The 18,550-nt window shown below is 46.4% G+C and overlaps 1 protein-coding gene across 1 annotated transcript in view; it reads right to left on the minus strand.

Moving 5' to 3' along the window:
- Positions 1-18,550, minus strand: part of fam13c (family with sequence similarity 13 member C) — an 86,105-nt gene that overhangs the window by 22,808 nt on the left and 44,747 nt on the right. The window contains exons 5-9 of the mRNA XM_085994912.1: positions 15,892-15,973; positions 14,003-14,214; positions 13,805-13,888; positions 9,964-10,059; positions 8,676-8,881 (exon numbers count right to left, since the gene is read on the minus strand). Of these exons, the coding sequence (XP_085851038.1) occupies positions 8,676-8,881; positions 9,964-10,059; positions 13,805-13,888; positions 14,003-14,214; positions 15,892-15,973 (680 nt within the window). The remainder of the gene's footprint in view (positions 1-8,675; positions 8,882-9,963; positions 10,060-13,804; positions 13,889-14,002; positions 14,215-15,891; positions 15,974-18,550) is intronic.

The following is an 18,550-nucleotide window of genomic DNA, read 5'->3' on the forward strand; positions in this document are numbered from 1 at the left end:
CAAATCCCTGGAGTGGGACTTGAACCCACAACTCTGACTCCGAGCCGAGAGTGCTACCCACTGAGCCAAGGCTGACACCAGTGTGATAACTGATTGAGTAATTACATAGAATGTACAGCCCAGACACAGGCCATTCAGCCCAACTGGTGCTCGACATGAGCCTCCTCCCACTCGACTTCATCTAACCCCATCACATATCCTTTCTCCCTCATGTGTTTCTAGAATCATAGAATGATGCAGCACAGAAGGAGTTTCATTGTGTCTGTGCCGGCTCTTTGAATGAGCTATCCAAGTAGTCCCACTCCCCCTGCTCTTTCCCCACAGCCATGCAATCTTTTCCCCTTCAAATATTTATCCAATTCCCTTTTGAAAGTTACTGCTGAATCTGTACCACCACCCTTTCAGGCAGTGCATTCCAGATCATAATTCACTGTGTGGAAAAACCCACTTTCTCCTTCATTGCGGCAGGTGATGGATACTGCCCTGACTGGGGGAGGGGCTGGAATTCAGGGGCCCTGGAACCTCCTGCTCCGGGGGCCCTGGAACCTCCTGCTCCGGGGGCCCTGGAACCTCCTGCTCCGGGGGCCCTGGAACCTCCTGCTCCGGGGGCCCTGGAACCTCCTGCTCCGGGGGCCCTGGAACCTCCTGCTCCAAGAGCACAACTTGGTCCAAATCCCAGTGACGTGTGGAAGGTAAGAGCATCGAGATCAGCCAACTTTCTAGGTACTGATTTAGTTACTTTGAACTGAAACATCGACATGTCCATTTGGCCCCATTCTTTCCCTTTTGATAAGATTATTTGTGAGATTTTATGATTATTTGTGTTCTTGTTCCCCGTGTACAACATGGGCAACAAATGTCATGGGAGATGTTTACGACAACATAAGGAGTGATTACCCTTACAATTCTCCCCGTGACATTTCTGATAGCATGCGAACAGTAAAGACCACACAAGCTCGGTAATTACACTTTGTCTTTTTTTTTTTACACACACCATTTCCCAGGTATTCCTGGGGTGGGAATGGGGTTGGCAGGCTACCTGCTCCCAGTTTTCCACTAACGCTACTTTTAAGCTTGGGAACACCATCTCCTCTAAGTTCTCCTCCAAGTCACACACCATCCCAACTTGGACATATATTGCATTCCTTCATCGTTGCCTGGTCAAAATCCTAGAACTCAATACCTAACAGCACTGTGGGAATACCTGCACCACACAGACCGCAGCGGTTCGAAAAGGCAGCTCACCACCACCTTCTCAAGGGTGACGAGAAATGGGCAATAAATGCCGGCCTTGCCAGTGACGCCCACATCCCATGAATGAATTTTTTTTTAAAGCCAGCTGTTGCAGAAATGAATTGGCCTCTAATTTCCCCTTGGGGATAAAAGCACGGGGGTAAATTCCCAGCAGGGGGCAGTGCTCAAAGTCAGATAAATGGACTGCAACACTCCAATTCTCCAACTTTAGTGCGGCTCCTCTCAGAGCATGGGATCGGGGAATTCACCTCATGGCTTCCTCTTTAAAGAGTTAAATGCGTGGCTCAAAGACTGGTGTGGGAGAAATGGGTTTTGCTTCTTGGGACACTGGCACCAGTACTGGGACAGGAGGGAGCTGTTCTGTTGGGACGGACTCCACTTGGCCAGTGCTGGGACTAGAGTCCTGGCGAATCATATAACTAGCTAGGCTGTAGAGAGGGCTTTAAACTAATTAGTGGGGGGGAGGTTTCTAGAGAGCAAATAATAGAAATGACAACAGAGAAGGTCATAGACTTAGGTAGCAGTGGGGGAATTAAAAAACAGAATGTGTCAGGAAGGGACAGAAGGTATGGAGTAAAAAGTAAAGTACTAAAAAGGGAAAAAACAGGAACTAAGTGTTACAAAACATATTTGAAAGTTCTTTATCTGAATGCACGTAGCATTCGTAACAAAATGAATGAGTTAACGGCACAAATAATGACATATGGGTATGATCTTGTGGCCATTACAGAAACATGGCTGCAGGGTGACTATGACTGGGAATTAAACATACCAGGTTATTTAACAATCAGGAAGGACAGGCAGGAAGGGAGAGGAGGTGGGGTGGCTATGTTAATAAAGGAAGGAATCACTATAATACAGAGAAATGATATTGGGTCAAAGGAGCAGGATAGTGAAACAGTTTGGGAGGAGATAAGGAATAATAAGGGGGAAAAAACACTAGTGGGTGTAGCCTATAGGCCTCCGAACAGTTGCAACTCTGTTGGACGGAGTATTAATCAGGAAATAGTTGAGGCTTGTAATAAGGGAACAGCTATAATTATGGGGGATTTTAATTATCATATTAACTGGACAAATCAAATTGGGCAGAGCAGCCTTGAGGATGAGTTCATTGAGTGTATTAGGGATGGGTTTCTTGAGCAGTATGTAACTGAACTGACCAGGGGGCAAGCAACCTTAGATTTGGTCCTGTGTAATGAGACAGGATTAATTAAAAATGTCCTAGTAAAGGATCCCCTTGGAATGAGTGACCATAACATGGTTGAGTTCCATATTCAATTAGAGGGTGAGAAGGTTGGATCTCAAACAAGCGTGCTGAGCTTGAATAAAGGAGACTATGAAGGTATGAGAGTGGAATTAATTAGAGTGGACTGGGAAAATAGATTAAAGGGTAAGACGGTACATGACCAGTGGTGTACATTTAAGGAGTTATTTTACAACTTCCAAAAAAATATATTCCACTGAGGAAAAAAGGGTGTAAAAGAAAAGATAGCCATCCGTGGCTAAGTAAAGTAATTAAGGATAGTATCCGACTAAAAACAAGGGCATATAAGGTAGCCAAATCTAGTGGGAGGATGGAAGATTGGGAAGTATTTAAAAGACAGCAAAAAATAACTAAAAGATTGATTAAGAAAGGGAAGATAGATTATGAAAGTAAATTAGCAAAAAATATAAAAACAGACAGTAAAAGTTTCTATAGTTATATAAAAAGAAAAAGGGTGGCTAAAGTAAATGTTGGTCCCTTAGAGGATGAGACCGGGAAATTAATGGTGGGAAACATGGAGATGGCAAAAACACTGAACAATTATTTTGTATCAGTCTTTACAGTAGAGGACACTAAGAATATCCCAACACTGGACAAACAGGGGGCTCTAGGGGGGGGAGGAACTAAATACGATTAAAATCACTAAGGAAGTGGTACTTGGTAAAATAATGGGACTCAAGGCGGATAAATCCCCTGGACCTGATGGCTTGCATCCTAGGGTCTTGAGGGAAGTAGCGGTAGGGATTGTGGATGCATTGGTAATAATTTTCCAAAACTCACTGGACTCAGCAAAGGTCCCGGCAGATTGGAAAACTGCTAATGTAACACCCTTATTTAAAAAGGGTAGTAGGCAGAAGGCTGGAAACTATAGACCTGTTAGCCTAACATCTGTGGTTGGTAAAATGTTAGAGTCCATTATTAAGGAGACAGTAACAGGACATTTGGATAAACATAATTTAATAGGGCAAACTCAGCATGGTTTCATAAAGGGGAAGTCATGTTTGACAAATTTGCTTGAGTTTTTTGAGGAAGTAACATACAGGGTGGATAAAGGGGAACCAGTGGACGTAGTGTATTTAGACTTCCAAAAGGCATTTGACAAGGTGCCACACAAAAGATTATTGCTCAAGATAAAAAATCACGGGATTGGGGGTAATATTCTGGTGTGGGTGGAGGATTGGCTCTCTAACAGAAAGCAGAGAGTTGGGATAAATGGTTCGTTCTCAGATTGGCAACCAGTAACTAGTGGTGTTCCGCAGGGGTCAGTGCTGGGTCCCCAACTCTTTACAATCTATATTAACGATTTGGAGGAGGGGACCGAGTGTAACATATCAAAGTTTGCAGATGATACAAAGATGGGACGGAAAGTAGTGAGGAGGACATAAAAAACCTGCAAAGGGACATAGACAGGCTAAGTAAGTGGGCAGAGATTTGGCAGATGGAATACAATACTGGAAAGTGTGAGGTTATGCACTTTGGCAGGAAAAATCATAGAGCAAGTTATTATCTTAATGGCAAGAAACTGGAAAGTACTGTAGTACAAAGGGATCTGGGGGTCCTGGTGCACGAAACTCAAAAAGTTAGTATGCAGGTGCAGCAAGTGATTAAGAAGGCCAATGGAATGTTGGCTTTTATTGCTAGGGGGATGGAATATAAAAACAGGGAGGTATTGCTGCAGTTGTACAAGGTATTGGTGAGACCGCACCTGGAATACTGCATACAGTTTTGGTGTCCATACTTAAGAAAAGACATACTTGCTCTCGAGTCAGTACAAAGAAGGTTCACTCGGTTAATCCCGGGGATGAGGGGGTGGTCATATGAGGAGAGGTTGAGTAGATTGGGACTCTACTCATTGGAGTTCAGAAGAGTGAGAGGCGATCTTATTGAAACATATAAGATTGTGAAGGGGCTTGATCGGGTGGATGCGGTGAGGATGTTCCCAATGATGGGTGAAACTAGAACTAGGGGGCATAATCTTAAAATAAGGGGCTGCTCATTCAAAACTGAGATGAGGAGAAACTTCTTCACTCAGAGGGTGGTAGGTTTGTGGAATTTGCTGCCCCAGAAAGCTGTGGAAGCTACATCATTAAATAAATTTAAAACAGAAATAGATAGTTTCCTAGAAGTAAAGGGAATTAAGGGTTACGGGGAGCGGGCAGGAAATTGGACATGAGTCTAGGTTCGGAATGGTCATGGCCCTGTGGGTAGTGGAGTGGGCCCAGGGGCCGTGTAGCCTTGTTCTGCTCCTACTGTGTTCTAATTCTGTGTTAGATTTCAGGAGATGGTTTTATTCCTGTTCCTGGCTGGGGTGGAGATCGCCTTTACAGAAGGTAAGTACTGTAGAAAATATAGGGGCAGAGTGATCTCCTGGAAGAATTTCGATCGCCTAGATGGGTCGGAGAGGAATTTCCCAGATTTTTTTCTCCCAAATTGGCCATTGGGTCTTTATCTGGTTTTTCGCCTCTCCCGGGAGATCACATGAGTTCGGGTGGATGCAGAGTGATAGAAGATTTGAGGTTAGGATCAGATCAGCCATGATCTCATTGAATGGTGGAGCAGGCTCGAGGGGCCGATTGGCCTACTCCTGCTCCTATTTCTTATGTTCTTATGTTCTCTCAGTGCTGCCCTCGGATGTCAGGCATTTAAGAACATAAGAAATAGGAGCAGCAGTAGGCCATTCGGCCCCTCGAGCCTGCTCTGCCATTCAACAAGATCATGGTTGATCTGATCTTGGCCTCAACTCCACTTTCCTGCCTGCTCCCATAACCCACAACTCCCCTATATTTCAAAAATCCATCTATCTCCACCTTAAATATATTCAATGACTCAGCCTCCACAGCTCTCTGGGGTAGAGAATTCCAAAGATTCACGACCCTCAGAAGAAATTCCTCCTCATCTTCGTTTTAAATGGGCAATTCCTTATTCTGAAATTATGCCCCCTAGTTCTAGATTCCCCCATGGGGGGAAACATCCTCTCAGCATCTATCCTGTCCAGCCCCCTCAGAATCTTATATGTTTCAATAAGATCCCCTCTCATTCTTCTAAACTCCAGTGAGTATAGGCCCAACCTGCTCAACCTTTCCTCAGAAGGCAACCCCTCCAACTCAGGAATCAACCTCGTGAACCTTCTCTGAACTGCCTCCAATGCAAGTATATCCCTCCTTAAATAAGGAGACCAAAACTGGTTTGTGGGTAGATCTTGCATCCTTCCTACCCATGTGTGACCATTTTGGTATTTTGTTTTGTAGTGGTATGGTTAATTATTCATCACAGTAAAAATTATTTAAAAATTCATAGGGTACTAGAGTTTCAAGTAGACGGTGGTTTCGAATGTCAAGTTATTGATTTGAGTTGAGTGCAGAGGTAGCTGATTATTCACTGAGCAAGTGGCATTTTATAGAAGGGATTATCTTTCTCAACAGTTCAACAGCAGTTCACATATGCAGACCTTGACCTCTAGAATCCAGGTGGTGTACACTTTCAGTTTTGTGACACCAACGACCATACTTGCAGTGTTGCGTTTAGTGGATTAATTACACTAGCACACGCACTCTGAAATGGCAGACACTGCTCGGATTTACAGACTAAAACAAGGAATATTGAATCTTAACTAGAAATATAAAGCACTCCAGTGTGGCAATGCCTAACCGTACAAGATACAGAAATACATACAGGTATTATATCTATAAATTAGAAGTCTTGTATCTGCGCACACTCACTTCCTGTTGTCACACTTCCCATATCAAAGGCATAAATATATGAATTTATACACATGCAAGCCAACAGTTAGATAAAATTCACAGCCACTGGGAGAAGGCGATTGAGGAGGATTTTTGCGATGACTTTCCCTGTGGCAGACAGCAGGGAAACTTCTCTGTAATTACCGCAATCGGACTTGTCACCTTTCTTGAAGATGGTCACAATTATGGCGTCTCTCAGATCCCCGGCATGCTCTCCTCCTTCCAGATAAGAGAAATGAGTTCATGAATTCGCACCAGTACTGCTTCTCCGCCATGCTTTAGTGCCTCGGCGGGGATTCCATCTGCTCCTGAGGCCTTGTTGTTCTTCAGTTGTCGGATGGCCTTTTCAACCTCATGCCGGGCTGGGGTTGTGCTGAGATGGTGGTGGGTAGCATGCTGCGGGACGGAGTTGAGGACACTCACATCAAAGACAGAGTCGCAGTTAAGGAGATCTTCGAAGTGCTCTTTCTAGCGGGCACTGACTGCCTCCCTGTCCTTGATGAGTACCTCTCCGTTCTTGGCCCGCAGTGGGGTAGGACCTTGGGTGCTTGGGCCATAGGCGGTCTTGACTGTGCTAAAGAATCCATGCACGTCCTCAATCGCCTTCTTCCAGTGGCTGAAGAGCTCCTCCCAGAGTCGCAATGTGGATTCCGCCCACTAAGGGGCACAATGGACATGATCTTCACCGCGCACCAATTACAAGAGAAATGCAGGGAACAGCACCAACCGCTGTACATGGCCTTCTTTGATCTCACAAAGGCCTTTGACACCGTCAACCGTGAGGGATTATGGAGTGTCCTCCTCAAATTCGGCTGCCCTCAAAAGTTTGTCACCATCCTCTGCCTGCTTCATGACAACATGCAAGCCGTGATCCTGACCAACGGTTCCACCACAGACCAAATTCATGTACGGACCGGGGTCAAACAAGGCTGTGTCATCGCACCGACGCTCTTCTCAACCTTCCTTGCGGCAATGCTCCATCTCACCCTCAGTGAGCTCCCTGCTGGAATGGAGCTAATTTACAGAACAAAAGGGAAACTGTTCAACCTTCGTCGCCTCCAGTCCAGATCCAAGGTCGTCCCTTCCTCTGTCGTCGAATTACAGTATGTAGACGACGCTTGCGTCTGCGCACACTCGGGGGTCGAACTCCAAACCATCGTTAACACCTTCACCAAAGCGTACGAGAGCATGGGCCTTACACTAAACATCCGTAAGACAAAGGTCCTCTACCAACCTGCCCCCGCCACACAGTACTGCCCCCGATTATCAAAATCCACGACAAGGCCTTGGACAACGTGGACCACTTTCCATACCTCGGGAGCCTACAAGGGCAGACATCAATGACGAAGTCCAACACCGCCTTCAGTGTGCCACTGCAGCCTTCGGTCACCTGAGGAAGAGAGTGTTTGAAGACCAGGACCTCAAACCCAGCACCAAGCTTATGGTCTACAGAGTAGTAGTAATACCGACCCTCCTGTATGCCTCAGAGACATGGACCATGTACAGCAGGCACCTCAAAGCACTGGAGAGGTACCACCAATGCTGCCTCCGCAAGATCCTGCAAATCCATTGGCAGGATAGGCGCACCAACGTCAGTGTTCTCGCTCAGGCCAACATCCCCAGCATCGAAGCTTTGCCCACGCGCGATCAGCTCCGATGGACAGTCCACATCATTCGCATGCCCGATACGAGACTCCCAAAACAAGCGCTCTACTCGGAGCTCCGACACGGCAAGAGAGCCCCAGGCGGGCAGAGGAAATGCTTCAAGGACACCCTCAAAACCTCCTTGAAAAAGTGCACCATCCCCACCGAATCCTGGGATTCCCTGGCCCAAGACTGTACAAAGTGGAGGAGAAGCATCCAGGAAGGCGCCGAACACCTCGAGTCTCTTCGCCGGGAGCAAGCGGGAGCCAAGCGCAAACAGCGGAAGGAGCGCACATCAACCCAAGCACCCCACCCACCCACCCCTTCAACCACCATCTGCCCCACCTGTGACAGAGACTGTAGGTCCCACATTGGACTCATCAGTCACCTGAGAACTCATTTTTAATGTGGAAGCAAGTTATCCTCGGTTCCGAGGGACTGCCTAAGAAGAAGAAAATTCACAGCATCCAATGGATCACACAAGCTCACCTCCAAGTACCAAGTCCCCAACAAACCATGAAATTAAATCAATTTAATTGGGCTATGAATGCTGAATCGTTGAGTATTTTCAAGGCTGAGATTGAGAGAGGAATCAAGCGATATGGGGATCGGGCATGAAAGTGGAGTTGAGGTCGAAGATCAGCCATGATCTTATTGAACGGCTCGAGGGGCCGTATGGCCTACTCCTGCTCCTAATTCTCATGTTCTTATGTTAATCTGATCTAGAAGCAAATGAAGAAAACAAAAAAAAACTCAAAATTGCCAATACTCACATGGAGGCTTCGTGTAGATTGGACAGTGAAGTAGTCGGTTGCCTGGCATCTTTCTTTTCATCCAGAGGAGCGATAAGACCAGGTTCCTGATCTTCATCTCGATGACCGACGTTATCTACAAATTCTTGGAAAGGAAAGTCAGCTGTTGGTCGGGAAGATATCTCACAACTCTTCAGGATGGTTTCTTCATCGGAACCCTCTTCTTCCTACACAAGTAAAAGTGTCAACCTTATAACCCTTCCCAATCACACATCATAGACATGTTTAACAGCTACTGGTAACATCGTAAATCAAGGATCCCACGTGAAATGAGTTTATGGACCATCAGTTTCGAGTAGGCATGGACCCACAGCAAAAAATTAGTGACCTCACTTCGAGAGGCCATAGGGTTGGTGACATGTAGAATCAGAAACTTCACCCTGGTGCAGTAAGGGAAATCTAGTGAGTCTGACCTGGTGCAGTACTACTTCCACCTGCATAACACCACCTGACTCCGCCCCGCCTCAGCTCATCTGCTGCTGAAAGCTTCATCAATGCTTTGGTTACTACCAGACTCGACTATTCCAATGCTCTTCTGGTCAGCCTCCCATCTTTCACCCTATGTAAAGTTGAGCTCATCCAAAACTCTGCTGCCCCGTATCCTAACTCGCACCAAGTTCACCCATCACCCCATGTGCTCGCTGACCTACATTGGCTCTCGGTCCGGCAACGCCTCAAATTTAAAATTCCCATCCTTGTGTTCGAATCCCTCCATGGCCTCGCCCCCTCCCTATCTCTATAACCTCCTCCAGCCCTACAACCCTCCGAGATCTCTGCATCCCTCCAACTCTGGCCTCTCGTGCATCCCCCACTTCCTTCGCCCCACCATTGGCAGCCGCGCCACCAGCTGTCCGGGCCCTAAGCTGTAGGATTCCCTCCCCAACGATCTTTGCCTCTTCACCTCTCCTCCTTTAAGATGTTGCTTAAACCCTACAACTTTGACCAAGCATTTGGTCATCTGTCCTAATGTCTCGTTCTTTGATTTGGTATCAATTTCTGCTTGCTTACGCTCCTGTGAAGTGCCTTGGGACATTTTACTATATTAAAGGCACTATATAAATGCAAGTTGTATGGAGTTTGCAGTAAGGGGTTTCTCGTGAGTCAGGAACATTGCTTGTGGCAGAATAAACGCTGCTGGCCTGGGAGTACTTGATGCTGGCACTGGTTGGAAAAGTACTCCACTCCCCAGTACTGATATTTTTCACCGAGATGAACACCAAAACAGCAATTCCCCTTGTGTTTTACTTACAATAGTGGGGATAGCGGCTGCAGGAGAGAGAAGCTGCTTGATACTTCGGTATCTGTCATAGAGAGGCTTCATTAGCAGTCTTTCCTGTTTGGTCACCTATCCAAATAAACACAGAGAAGCTGAGCAACGGCCTGGTTACGAGAGCAGTCATCAGTGGCACTTTTACTGAGAAGCAGCAGCTTCCAATTACTTCCAATTTACATCTAAATTGTTTTGGGGCTTTAAGAGGGATCACAATTAGAAAGCCTACCAGGAATGAAATTTTACTTCACCAAAATAGTTTCACCGTTAGAAACGTGGGGACATGTAAACAGCACCTGATAGAGGTGAGAGGCACCATCCCAAACCAAAACAGAAATAGCAGGAAGCAACCAGGCAGGTGCAACAGTGTATTGGGGGGGGAGAGGGGGAGAGGGGTGACGGGGTGGTGGGGGTTGGTGTTCGGGGTGGGGGGTGGTGTTAGGTGATGCTCCCTGTAAACTTAATACATTTTTCCCAAACTTTTTTTTATATATAACGTTAGGAAGAGCAGCATGATTAGACAGTACTGTGAAAATGGTATAAACTCATGGACAGTCCCTCAGAACAATTAAAATATAATTCTGATTGTATCAAAATACTGTGTCAATAAAGTACATTTTGTTTAGTCATACACTCCAGCTATGTAAACATTGCACATGGGTACAGATTGATCGGGCAATTTTACAATTCCCAGCCTAATTATGCCAAGTACAAGGACCCAAGAATGAATAATCATTTGGCCCACCACGCTCATTCCTCTGACACATCAGGTACAATTAACCCCATCATGGATCTGAACCTGTCCATTTATTCTTCTGAAGGAAAGTTTTGCATAAACTGTCCCATGATCCCCAAAGTATTTTTTTTTTTTTTTTTAAAAACCTCCGGAATATTCACTATATTCCACAATTAGCCCCTACCCTGCAGATACCAGCACAGGACTGCTGGGCCCTATGGAATATCAGCTCGTGTTTGGTTCAAAGCCAGGACTTAACCAGCCTGTTGCGCAGTTCTGATTTACAGCACTCGCTGGGTACAAAAGGTCAGGGCCAAGCTACGGGTTGGAGTTGAGACAAACTGAAACACCACTTCCAAGGAGAGAAGGCTCCAGCCTACGCTAGACTGTTGCTCAGCAGCCTGAAGAGGGAGTCAGCGTCACACTAGTCACATCACTCTGCCAAAGTCCCTCATTCATAGAATCTTACAACACAGGAGGCCATTCAACCCATCGCACCTGTGCCGGCTCTTTGAAAGAACTGTCTAATTTAGTCCCACACCCCAGCTTTTTCCCCACAACGCTGCAAGTCCACGTCCAATTGACTTTTAAAAATTCCTATGGAATCTGATTCCACCACACTTTCAGGCAGTGCGTTCCAGATCATCGTAACCCTCTGTGAAGAAATTTCTCCTCATTTCCCCTTTAGTTCTTTTGCCAATTATTTTAAATCTATGCCCTCTGGTTACTGACCCACTTGCCAAAGGAAACAGTTTCTCCCTACTTTCTCTATCAAAACCCCTCATAATCTTGGATACCTCTATCAAGTTTCCCCTTAACCTTCTCTGCTCTAAGGAGAACAATCCCAGCTTCTCCAATCTCTCCACATAACTGAACTCCCTCATCCCTGGCATCATCCTGGTAAACCTGCTCTGTACCCTCTCCAAGGTCTTGACGTCCTTCCTGAAGTGTGGTGCTCAGAATTGTACACAATACTCCAGCTGAGGCCTAACCAGTGATTTGTAAAGGTTCAGCGTGATTTCCTTGTTTTTGTATTCAATGCCCCCATTTACAAAGCCAAGTATCCCATATGCTTTCTTAACCGCCTTATCAACTTGCCCTGCCACCTTCAAAGACTTGTAAATATGCAACCCCAGGTCTCTCTGCTCTTGCACCGCCCTCAAAATAGTCCCATTTAGATCATACCACACGCTCCATATTGTTTCTCCCAAAGTGCATCACTTCACACTTATCTACATTGAAGTGCATCTGCCCATTTCACCAATCTGTCGATGTCCTTCTGAAGTCTGCTGCTATCATGCTCACTATTAACTACGTTGCCAGGTTTTGTGAGGACAAGCCGTGTGAGGATCTACACGAAGCAACATTGGACCTGAATGTCTAGAGCATCAAGGTCGGTGGCACATCGTAAACTATCCTGTGCAGGTCCTTCCAACACGCCGAAGGCAGATGTCTATTGTCCAGTGAAGAACCTCTGAGACTTGGCAACAGCAGCAGCTGGAAGGATTCGCCAGGGTTCAATTAAGCTGCAAAGAGACACTGCTGCTGCATGCCTCCAACTGGTGCAATCGCCATTCAATGGGGTAAGGCACTTGCGCACACTGTGGTCAGAAGGATGCTGGGATTGCACGCAGATATTTTATGAAGTCACATTGCTCACAAGGTGCTTCCTGAAGCTTCTATTCACCTACTGAGGGCTCACACCCACCCTAATCAGCTGTTTGATGATTAATTGGAGATTGGTCTCCTTACTGAGGGGGGGGGCGGCAGAGAAGCTAAGTAGAGTCTCTTTGCGGTCAGGTTGGCTGCTTTAAGATGACACGCATTCTGCCAATGCATGATTGGAACAGAGGTAATCCAAGCTGGGTAGACCCACAGTCCTCCAGGGCACCGCTGATGATTGACAAGCTAGAATGGTTCATTAAAGAGACTTGGGGGGACAGACCAGTCACTGGGCCCTGGGATTCTTCCCACTCTGCTCCAGATGATCCTGTAGGAGAATGTCCGAATAAGGGAGGGTAGTGTTGGTGGACAGGAAAGGGAAAGCTTACTAGTGTTCTGTGCTGGTAAGCTACAAGTTGCAGCTTCAGCAGCAGGCTTGCACCCAGCAGTATCCCTACGCACATTTGACAATTGTGAGCCTTGTGGTTGCTTTCTGGCCATGGGTAGGTGGGGTGTGTCGTTATGGGAAAAGAATGTTCACTATAGCTGCTTCTATAATGGCTCGTGCTGCTGGCTCCCGACACCTGTCTTACATAATGGGCGGAAACCCCCTAAGTAAACTTGCTAGATATAAGACTGGCTGCGAGGGGATCCAGTAAAATGGGTTTTTGCATGTGTCGGGCACCAAGTTTACACTGCGCACTGAAGGTGCCACTGCTACCAATCATTGGAGCTGACCCAAGTGATCATGTGCAATGTCCAGGGTATACAATGTGTAATGTAAATGAGAAAGGGTGCAGGGAAGCAGGGAGTACTTTCTGTGAAAAATACTCTGTAAAAAATACTCTGTAAATGTATCTACTGTCCTTTCCTTAATACTGCCAATCTCGCAAGGTATTTCCAACCTTACAGAGACTAATACTTCACGATTTTGCTCTCCTCCCAAGAGACTCTGTTGACACGGAACTTGGGTGCAGCTGACTTATCCCAGAGTGGCTCCACTGTTTGCAACCCTCGACCCGACAAGTCATTCCCCAGTATACATTCTTCTATATGGGATATCTACCGGTCTATAATTTCCTTGCAAGTAACTGATGATAATGATTGCTCATTCACATTGGATTGATTGTATCGCAACTGCGAATGTGCGGACATCATCGTCTATCAACAAGGTGGGGAAGACGGTGCACCAGCGTCCACCGTGAAGGTGTTGTTGGCCAAGATCAAAAAGAACCAAAATGGAATCCCCAGGGTAGGTCACAGTAATGAATAAATAAGAACACAACAGCTACTGTGGAATGGTTGTAATCTTAACTCTGGGTTCTGATTGTAGGCTGCTTTCGCAAACCAGGAGCCCATTGATGAGATTACCACTGTCATTATTCCAATTCTATTTCACAACCTATTTATCTGAATACATACCAGTCGTCCATGAATGCTTTCAAAATGCAATAGGCAATTTTGCATGTTGACCTTATCTAACCTCAGTTGCTTTTGTGTCATTTCCTGTGCAAAATATTGTTGAATTGTTTTGGTCAGACCATTAAAATACATTTGTTCAAATCATTTTATTTTAAATTCCTCAATAATTGAAAGCAGTTTGCTATACGGTGGAGGTACCTTAACATCTTCTGGAAGGCCAAGTATTTCCTGCTTTTCTTTTAATTTTTTCATCACAATTTGTACAGTTTCCTCAACACTCGGCTTCGGCTGCGATTCCGCCGTCACATGGTGCTTGTTCTCTTTGTCCTGTCTGGAGTTTACAGGCAACAGGCTGCTTCGGTGTCTGTGCCGCCTGTTATTCTCCTCCTCGGAGATCTTCAGTTTCAGCTCTGTGAGGCCGATCGCAAAAATATTAGCAACGGACAACAGCAACTTGCCTTTATATAGCGCCTTTAATATAGTAAAACGTCCCAAGGCGCTTCACGCGAGCGTTATAAAACAAATAGTTTTGTTAAAATCATTTCACTTTGGCAGATCTTTAGTAGAAATAATGTATCATGTTTTACAAGTTGAATGGGTATATTCCTGATCACCAGTGAGAATTTTCCCTTCAGCTTATTGTTTGATAAATAGAGGATGCTGGATGAGTGGCAAGGGATCACAAGCCAGTCAGGGATCCGATGAGTTGATAAATCAACAAACCTTTTTGTTGTGGCTTGTTTCGCTGGCGACTTGTTTTCATGTCATAGGCTTACAGCCAGGGCTGTACTTCAGCCTTTAGCTATTTGGCAGCAGTGTCAGCTACCTGAAGCTGTTGGTCAGCTTTTGCTCGTTTTCTAGGTTGCCGCGTACACATTGAAGATCCCGTGGTTCTGTTTACCAAAGAGCCGGAATTTCTCCTGCTGTCCTGTCCGACATTCCTCCCACAACCCACAGCACCAAAAATAGGTTAACTGGTCATTCAGCTCTTTTGCTATTTGTGGGATCTTGCTGCGCACAAAGTGACACAACAACAGTGACTGCTCGTCAAAGAAACTCATTACATGCATCATGCCTTTCAATAGTGGAAAGATGCAATAAGACAGTATATAAATGCAAATCTTTGTTTGTTTTTTTTCTTTCCTTTCTCCTGGTTCAAAGTTATATTTACTGACTGTTGGGAAGATTATGGTAAGATCGATCAACACAATATGTGCATCCCATATACATGGATCAAAGCAGATCAGAACAAAGTATTGAAACCGACAGGAATGCACTTGACTTTAGGGACAACAAGTGTTACTCGGTTCTTTGATGAGCTTTGAAGAATAGCCAGTGAGTAATTGGATTGATTGTCACAGCTGTGATTCCTTGAAAAATAAGGATTCTGTGGAAGAGGGGAGATTAGAACAATGTTTACGAAGCAAATTGTTGTGATCTGGCATGCACTGCCTGAAAGGGCGGTGGAAACAGATTCAACAGGAACTTTCAAAAGGGAATTGGATAAATACTTGAAAAGTAAAAATCTGCATGGCTATGGGGAAAGAGCGGGGGAGTGGGACTAATTGGACAGCTCTTACATCGGCACAGGCACGATGGGCCGAATGGCCTCCTTCTGTGCTGCATCATTCTATGAAGAGGTAGATTCGTGCATTCTTTGTCTGGGACCATGCAAGGTCTCCACATATGCAGATTGCACGAGTCACGAGTGTCCCAGTTGAAGTGATAGTTTTGCATTAGTTTGGAATGAATTTTTGGTACAGCACCAACAGACATGCATCAGGGTACAGACTATTTTGCGTGTCGTGTGCAGTGGTGAACAGCCTGCTTTCTGAGGTTTATAAAAAGAAAAAGGTTCAGGTAACCTGTCGTAGCCCTGATGACGTTCCTAATCACTAGAAAGAACGGAATGTTCCATCAACTCGCTGCTCGGGCCTCTGCTAAACCTGCTCTTGGCACTGTGCCAACCGCTGCACTGAACAGGTCTCGTGCTTGTTGTATAATTGTTACCACTTTGCTGCTGAAAGGAATGGCACCAATTAATCACAAATTGCATGCGACTACATTAAGGCCGTTAAGCTATGTACCTTTTAACTGCTTACGGGCCCTCGTCAGATCATTCATCCACCTCAAGACTTCTGGATCACCAACTTTATCACTGTGGGAGGGCTAAAAAACACAACGGGTGGAAGTTAGCCTTCATTATTATTGCACTGCTTTTCGAGAGAGACTTTTTTCCCCTGTAACTATACATACTACAGGATTTTTTTTTTAAACTGTAGAAAGATAAGACACTGCCTGAAAAAGTGGTGGAATTGGATATACGCTTGAAAAGGAGAAAATTGCAGGGCTATGGGGAAAGAGCAGGGGAGTGGGACTAATTGGATAGCAATTTCAAAGAGCCGGCACAGGCACGATGGGCTGACTGGACTCGTTATGTGCTGTACCATTCTATGATATCAAAGAAGTGAGGCACTCCAATTCTGAGCTGTCGACCCGATAAAGCTCCATTCAATTTCATTTCTTAAAAAAAATCATTTTTATAAAATAATGAGAACCCTCAAAAAACAGACCTGGATTCCACGTTGAAATTGGAAGAAGTGTGATTTGCATCTGGGCATAAAATACTGGATTTCTGCCACTTGCAAGCTGCAGAGTCTCTCCTTTTTAACCATTGACTTAGAGCAATTGGTGTCTCATTTCCTTCACCTTTAACACTATTTTTCCCAGTTATTTTCTCTATGTAGGTGCCCTGGGCCACACACCATTCACTGGTTTGGTGCACCCACTTCATTTACTAGTTTTCTTCCTGCCACTAGGAACCCCCAAGCAACCTAGCTGATACGAAATACTCACTGTTTAGGGAATTACATGCATAAACTCACTGCCTATCCTAAACCTGGTGCATGAGCAGGAGAATAGCAGAATACATTACTACCACCGTGTATTGATAGCAGGCCTTACACATTCAATATAAAGTTCAGTACTCACAAATATTGAACCTTTGAACTCACCAATTCAAAATTAAACATATAATAGATTGTTCGCAAAATTGAAGCCCATGGGATTAAAGGGGCCGTGGCTGCATGGAGATGAAATTGGCTAAGGGACAGAAAGCAGAGAGTATTGGTGAACGGTTGTTTTTCAGACTGGAGGGACATATACAGTGGTGTCCCCCAGGGGTCAGTATTAGGACCACTGTTCCTTCTAAGCTGCGCTCGCACTAATACCCGAGCTCGCGCGCACTTCAATTGAAATGCCGCACAGAGAGCTGGACAGTAGCTGGAGTGGGGAAGGGGCCCAATACACAACGGCCCTGGAAATTCAGACAGACTTGTTGCGAGTCTTGCAACTTCAGAGCCGATTGCAGCTCTTGAAGTGTGTGTTCCGATGGTCGATGGGTCGCTGTGCAACGCCGGGAGGGGTTCGTTTTTCTCCCTTGAACTTTGACCTTTGAGCTGGACAGCGGGAGAATCCCCCGCGCTCTGATTCTTTGACTTTGCAGTCTTCTGCGGTATACAGTCCATAACGCTGCCTCCACAAGATCCTGCAAATCCATTGGCAGGATACGCACACGTCAGTGTTCTCGCTCAGGCCAACATCCCCAGCATCGAAGCTTTGACCACGCTCGATCAGCTCCGATGGACAGGTCACATCGTCTGCATGCCCGATACGAGACTCCCAAAACAAGCACTCTACTCGGAGCTCCGACACGGCAAGAGAGCCCCAGGTGGGCAGAGGAAATGCTTCAAGGACACCCTCAAAGCCTCCTTGAAAAAGTGCAACATCCTCACTGACACCTGGGAATCCCTGGCCCAAGACTGCACAAAGTGGAGGAGAAGCATCCGGGAAGGCGCCGAACACCTCGAGTCTCTTCGCCGGGAGCAAGCAGAAGCCAAGCGCAGGCAGCACAAGGAGCGCACGTCAACCCAAGCACCCCACTCACCCGCCCCTTCAACCACCATCTTCCCCACCTGTGACAGAGACTGTAGGTCCCGCATTGGACTCATCAGTCACCTGAGAACTCATTTTTAATGTGGAAGCAAGTCACCCTCAGTTACGAGGGACTGCCTAAGAAGATGATGACAGTCTTTTGCAGTATACTGGAGCCTCTCATGCACAGTATCCAGTTGGGCCACGCTTTCATCGGCTCCATGCAGAGGTCAGGGGAGCCATTGGTGGCCGGTGGGGCGGGGGGGGGGGGGCGGGGGGGGAGATCGAAGATTGAAAGGGGGGGGGGGGGGAGAGAGAGAGAGAGACTGAATGGAGAGAGAGAGAGAGACTGACTGGGGGAGAGAGAGAGAGAGAGACTGACTGGGGGAGAGAGAGAGAGACTGAGGGGCGAGAGAGAGAGAGACTGAGGGGCGAGAGAGAGAGAGACTGAGGGGTGAGAGAGAGAGGCTGAGGGGCGAGAGAGAGAGACTGAGGGGTGAGAGAGACTGAGGGGCTAGAGAGAGAGAGAGAGAGAGAGAGACTGAGGGGCGAGAGAGAGAAAGACTGAGGGGCGAGAGAGAGAGAGACTTAGGGGCGAGAGAGAGAGAGACTGAGGGGCGAGAGAGAGAGAGACTGAGGGGCGAGAGAGAGAGAGACTGAGGGGCGAGAGAGAGAGAGACTGAGGGGCGAGAGAGAGAGAGACTGAGGGGCGAGAGAGAGAGAGACTGAGGGGCGAGAGAGAGAGAGACTGAGGGGCGAGAGAGAGAGAGACTGAGGGGCGAGAGAGAGAGAGACTGAGGGGCGAGAGAGAGA

The sequence above is a fragment of the Somniosus microcephalus genome, chromosome 8 (genome assembly GCF_052327205.1).
Source record: "Somniosus microcephalus isolate GS21.2 chromosome 8, FLI_Smic_1.0, whole genome shotgun sequence".
Taxonomy (NCBI): domain Eukaryota; kingdom Metazoa; phylum Chordata; class Chondrichthyes; order Squaliformes; family Somniosidae; genus Somniosus; species Somniosus microcephalus.